This window comes from Arachis ipaensis, chromosome B5 (genome assembly GCF_059453495.1).
Source record: "Arachis ipaensis isolate K30076 ecotype BB chromosome B5, ASM5945349v1, whole genome shotgun sequence".
NCBI classification, from domain to species: domain Eukaryota; kingdom Viridiplantae; phylum Streptophyta; class Magnoliopsida; order Fabales; family Fabaceae; genus Arachis; species Arachis ipaensis.
This window is the reverse complement of record NC_142440.1, coordinates 36,128,808-36,135,085: the sequence shown is the minus strand read 5'-3', so window position 1 is coordinate 36,135,085 and position 6,278 is coordinate 36,128,808. Positions and strand designations below refer to the sequence as shown.

General features: G+C 37.4%; 1 protein-coding gene across 1 annotated transcript; it reads left to right on the top strand.

Moving 5' to 3' along the window:
* The first annotated feature begins 2,218 nt into the window (after window positions 1–2,218).
* LOC148563847 (uncharacterized) lies at window positions 2,219–2,650 on the top strand. The gene has a single exon (XM_088486963.1). It carries the CDS (start codon window positions 2,219–2,221, stop codon window positions 2,648–2,650), a length of 432 nt encoding a protein of 143 aa, XP_088343089.1.
* The last annotated feature ends 3,628 nt before the right edge of the window (window positions 2,651–6,278 follow it).

Here is a 6,278-nt window from a genome sequence, read left to right as displayed (position 1 = left end):
GTGGGTGATAGTCTAGATTAAGCATACTAACTGCTTGACACTTTGTGTCAACTAACTATAACACACACTCTAGCAATAGAGTGTTCACTTTTCATTTGGTTTTTCTTTGTGTTGTGTATGCCAAGAGGGAGAAAGGCAACATCAACTTCCTTTGATTCTGAGCCAGAGAGAACTCTTCTAAGACTAAGAAGAGAAGCCAGAGGGAAAAGATTTGTTGGTGAAGAGGATTCAGAAGAGGACTTGGATCAAGTCATGGAGGATAAGGTACATGGGGAAGGGGTGGCTAACAACAATGCCCAACCTGCCAAGAGGGTGCTAGCCTCCTATACTATTCCTGATCCTAGGAACTGTGGGAGTAGTATACTCACTCCTAATGTACATGTCAACAATTTTGAGCTTAAACCTCAGCTCATTACTTCGGTCCAGAATAACTGTCAGTATGGAGGAGGTGCTTTGGAGGACCCTAATCAACACCTATCCGTTTTCCTAAGGATATGTGACACTGTCAAGACTAATGAAGTACACCCAAAAATCTATAAGCTACTGCTATTTTCCTTCTCTCTAAGGGACAAAGCAACTCAGTGGTTAGAAACCTTCCCAAAGGAGAGAATCACAAATTGGGATGCCTTGGTTAACAAATTCTTTGCCAAGTTCTACCCCCTTCAAAGAATTATCAAACTCAAGACTGAGGTGCAAACCTTCAGACAATTAGAGGGAGAACCATTGTATGAAACTTGGGAGAGGTATAAAGCACTGATAAGGAGATGTCCTTCGAATATGTTTAGTGAATGGGTGAAGCTTTAGAATTTCTATGAAGGTCTCTCTATGAAAGCAAGAAAGGCATTGGATTATTCTTTAGGAGGATCACTTCAAATGATGAAAACTTCAGAGGAGGCACATGATCTCATTGATATGAAGGAGGCTAACAACCAGTACTTCTACTCCTCGAAGAGACAAGCAACTCCAAAGAGAGGTGTATATGAGCTTAAGGGTGTGGATGCTATCCTAGCCCAGAACAAGCTAATGCACCAGCAAATCCAGCAGCAGTTGGAAATGATGGCAAAAAGGATCGATGGACTTCAATTAACTGCAATCAGCACAACAAGCCAAGCTTCAAATGCATGGGGTCAAAATGAAGAAAGCTTGAGGGATACAACAATGAGCAGCAGCCTGAGCAAGTCTAATATATGCACAACACAAGCTCTTCCCATAATGATTTCCATGGGGACACATACAATTCCTCATGGAGGAACCATCCTAACTTGAGGTGGGAAGACAATCAGAACCAATGGCAAAAGAACTCCAATCCCAATAACTTTTGTAACACAAACAACCAAAACCATCATCCCACTAACAACAATCCATACAGAACACCATAAAATAACTTTTCTACATCCACATTCTACCCACAAAATAACTCTTCAAATAACCCAACCAACTTCCATCAACAACCAATATCCCATACACAATCCTAGCCACATCAAGAGTCTCAAAGAATCTCTAATCTAGAGATGATGATGGAAAAGCTCATGAAGAACCAAGAGATGGCAAGCAAGAACTATGAAGCATCAATGAGAAACCTTGAAAGACAAATAGGGCAACTATCTAAGCAACCTGCTGAGAGGCTAATTAATGCCTTTCCAAGTGGCACCATCCCTAATCCAAAGGAGGAATGCAAGGCTATATAGCTAAGGAGTAGTAAAACATTGGGAAAGAACAACAAGGATACCAGCAAGGAAGAGACAGAGATTGAGGAAAATGATAAGGTGGATCACAAGAAAGACAAGGAGCCACAAGCTCCAAGCCAAGGCAAGCAAGTCTCAGAGTCACAAACACAAGAGAAAAAAGAGGAAGTGAAGTCATATGTTCCTCAACTATCCTACCCTCAGAGATTGCACAAGGAGATAAAGGATCAATAATTCCCTAAGTTCTTGGAGATTTTTCGAAAATTGGAGATCAACATTCCACTAGCTAAAGCCTTGGAAGAAATTCCACTTTATGCAAAGTTTTTCAAAGAACTCATCACCAAAAAGCGGAGCTAGAAGGAGAAAAAACTATGATCCTCACCCAGGAATGCAGTGTTGTGATCCAAAAAAGTTTGCCACCCAAACTCAAGGATCCAGGGAGTTTCCTCATATCATGTACCATTGGGAACATGACAATAGAGAGAGCTCTCTGTGTCCTGGGTGCCAACATAAATCTTATGCCCCTATCCATAATGAAAAAGTTACTCATAGAGAAAGTGAATCCCACAAGAATGTCAATACAGCTTGCTGATAGGTCTCTTAAGACACCTAATGGAGTGGTAGAAAATTTATTGGTGAAAGTGGGAGAGTTCATTTTCCCTGCGAACTTTGTGATCCTAGATATGGAAAAGGAGGAAAATAACTCAATTATCCTAGAAAGACCTTTTCTATCCACAGCAAGAGCCATCATTGATGTAGAGCAAGGTGAAATGGTTCCCAGGGTACATAATGAGCAAATGGTCATCAATGTCTTCAAGGCAATACAATACCCCCCTGAGAAAGAGAACCATATGAGGGTGGAGATGATAGAAACTTTGGTGGAAGAAGTGCTTGAAACAAGCCATCTTGAAGAACAAGAAGAAGAAACTCAAGGGATTCAAGTTGAAGAGGTGATGAACGGATAATTTATACACTTTTTGGCACTGTTTTTAGGTAGTTTTTAGTATGTTTTAGTTAGTTTTTATTATATTTTTGTTAGTTTTTAATTAAAAATTATATTTCTGGACTTTACTATGAGTTTGTGTATTTTTCTGTGATTTCAGGTATTTTTTGGCTGAAACTGAGGGACCTGAGCAAAAATCTGATTCAGAGGCTGAAAAAGGACTGCAGATGCTGTTGGATTCTGACCTCCCTGCACTCAAAGTGGAATTTCTGGAGCTAAAGAAACCCAATTGGTGCGCTCTCAATTGCGTTGGAAAGTAGACATTCTGGGCTTTCCAGAAATATATAATAGTCCATACTTTGCCCGAGATTTGATGGCCCAAATTGGTATTTCAAGTCAGCATAAAAATTCTGGCGTCAAAACACCAGAACTGGCATAAAAGCTGGAGTTAAACGCCCAAACTAGCACAAAAGCTGGTGTTTAACTCCAAGAAAAGTCTCTACACGTGAAAGCTTCAATTCTCAGTCCAAGCACACACCAAGTGGGCCCGGAAGTGGATTTCTACATCATTTACTTATTTCTGTAAACCCTAGGCTACTGGTTCTCTATAAATAGGACCTTTTGCTATTGTGTTTTCATCTTGGTATCTTGGAATCTTTAGTTCATCTTTTGATTTCTTGATCACGTTTTGGGGGCTGGCCTCACGGCCATGTCTAGACCTTGTTCTTATGTATTTTCAATGGTGGAGTTTCTACACACCATAGATTAAGGTGTGGAGCTCTGCTGTTCCTCATGAATCAATGCAAAGTACTATTATTTTTCTATTCAATTCACGCTTATTCTTGTTCTAAGATATTCATTCGCACCCAAGAACATGATGAATGTGATGATTATGTGACACTCATCACCATTCTCACCTATGAACGCGTGCCTGACAACCACTTCCGTTCTACATGCAAACAAGCTTGAATGTATATCTCTTGGGTTTCTAATCTAAGATTAGAACCTTCGTGGTATAGGCTAGAATTATTGGCGGCCATTCCTGAGATCCGAAAAGTCTAAACCTTGTCTGTGATATTCCGAGTAGGATCTGGAAAGGGATGGCTGTGATGAACTTCAAACTCGCGAGTCTTGGGCGTAGTGACAGACGCAAAAGGATCAATGGATCCTATTCCAACATGATCGAGAACCGATAGATGATTAGCCGTGCGGTGATAGCGCATTTGGACCATTTTCACTGAGAGAATGGGAGGTAGCCATTGACAACGGTGAAACCCAACATATAGCTTGCCATGGAAAGGAGTATGAATGATTGGATGAAGACAATAGGAAAGCAGAAGTTCAGGAGGAGCAAAGCATCTTCATACGCTTATCTGAAATTCTCACCAATGAATTACATAAGTATCTCTATCTTATTTTATATTTTATTCATCTTTTAATTATCAATCCTCTATAACTATTTGAATTCGCCTGACTGAGATTTACAAGATGACCATAGCTTGCTTCAAGTCAACAATCTCCGTGGGATCGACCCTTACTCAGGTAAGGTTTATTACTTGGACGACCTAGTACACTTGCTGGTTAGCTGTGTGAAATTGTGAAAAAGAGTTGAGATTACAATTGTGCGTACCAAGTTGTTGGTGCCATTGATGATCACAATTTCGTGCACCAAGTTCTTGGCGCCGTTGCCGGGGATTGTTCGAGTTTGGATAACTGACGGTTCATCTTGTCACTTAGATTAGGTAACTTTATTTTATTTTTATTCTTCAGAATTTTTAAAAATGAATTCTAGAGTTTCAGATGATGTTTTTATCATCACAAAAGCTGATTGATTCTCATCAATTTAGCTGTTGTATGTAATGTCCTGCTGAAACTTGGCTAGCCATGTCTAATCTTTTTAGACTGAAGCTTTAGACTAACATTGCATGATTCCTAGAAATTCTTATTAAGAATTTTGAAATCTTTATTTTCTTTTCCAAATAATTTTCGAAAAATTACAAAAAAAATTTAATAAAATCATAAAAACCAAAAATAATTTATATTTCTTGTTTAAGTCTAGTGTCAATTTTTAAGTTTGGTGTCCTGCATATTTTATTCCTTGTAATTTTCGAATATATGCATTATGTTCTTCATTAATCTTCAAGTTATTATTGATGATTTCCATGCTCTGATCTTTAAATTCTCTTGATTGTGTGTTTTGTTGTTTTTCATATGCATTTTCAATTTGTTAGTGTCTCTAATACGAAAATTTCTAAGTTTGGTGTCTTGCATGCATTGTTTGTTTGATCTTAGTTTTCCATGATTAGTTTCATTTGATTGTTTTTCATCATTAAAATTTAAAAAAAAAATTCAAAATTATGTCTTTTCAAGTCAATAATACAGAGAATTGAAGATTCAGAACATGCAGCAGAGGAATTAAACAGAAAAAGCTGGGCGTTCAAAACGCCCAGTGAGGAAGGAAAACTGGAGTTTAAATGCCAGCCAGGGTACCTGGCTGGGCGTTAAACGCCCAAAAGGGTAGTATTTTGGGCGTTAAACCCCAGAATGGATACCATTCTGGGCGTTTAACGCCAGGATGGCACAAGAGGGAAGATTTTAATTTTAATTCAATTTTTTTTTAAATTTTCATAATTTTTCAAAATCAAATCTTTTTCAAATCATATCTTTTTCAATCATATCTTTTCAAAATCAATTTCTTTCCATTTTTTACTATTTTCGAAAATCCTTACTAACAATTAGAGATGTTATTCAAAAATTTCTTCCTTGTTAAGAAAGGTTCAATAATTGAATGTTAGAATCATATCCTTCAAATTTCTTGTTAGCCAAGGCATTAATTTTAAAAAATCAAATCTTTTTAATTGTTTGTCAATCATATCTTTTTAAAACCATATTTTCTCAATCATATATTTTCAACCACATCTTTTTCAAAATAATTTTCAATCATATCTTTTTTTTTTATTTCTGATTTCAAAATCTTTTTCAAAATCACTTAACTACTTTCTTAATTTTAATTTTCAAAAATCATCAATCAATTGTTTTCAAAATTTTTTTTAATTATTTCAAAATCTTTCAAAATTTAATTTCGAAAATTCTTTTCCCCATTCTCACCTTCTTCTATTTAAGGGACTAGCACTCTTCATCAATGTGCAATTCTGACTCCCTCTCTCTATAAGTTCTAATTCTCTCCCTTCTACCTCCTCCTTCTATTCTTCTTTTCCTCTGACACCTCAAAGAATCTCTATACTGTGACATAGAGGATTCTATACTTTCGTCTTCTCTCTTTCATATGAGCAGGAGCAAGGACAAAAGCATTCTTGTTGAAGCTGATCCTGAACCTGAAAGGACCTTGAAGAGAAAGCTAAGAGAAGCTAAAGCACAACTCTCTGGAGAGGACCTAACAAAAATTTTCAAACAAGAAAAAGCCATGGCAGTCGAAAACAACAACAATGCCAACAATGCAAGGAAGGTGGTTAGTGACTTTACTGCACCTACTCCTGACTTCTATGGGAGAAGCATCTCTATCCCTGCCATTGGAGCAAACAACTTTGAGCTGAAGCCTCAATTAGTTTCTCTAATGCAACAGAATTGCAAGTTTCATGGACTTCCATTGGAAGATCCTCATCAGTTCTTAGCTGAATTCTTGCAAATCT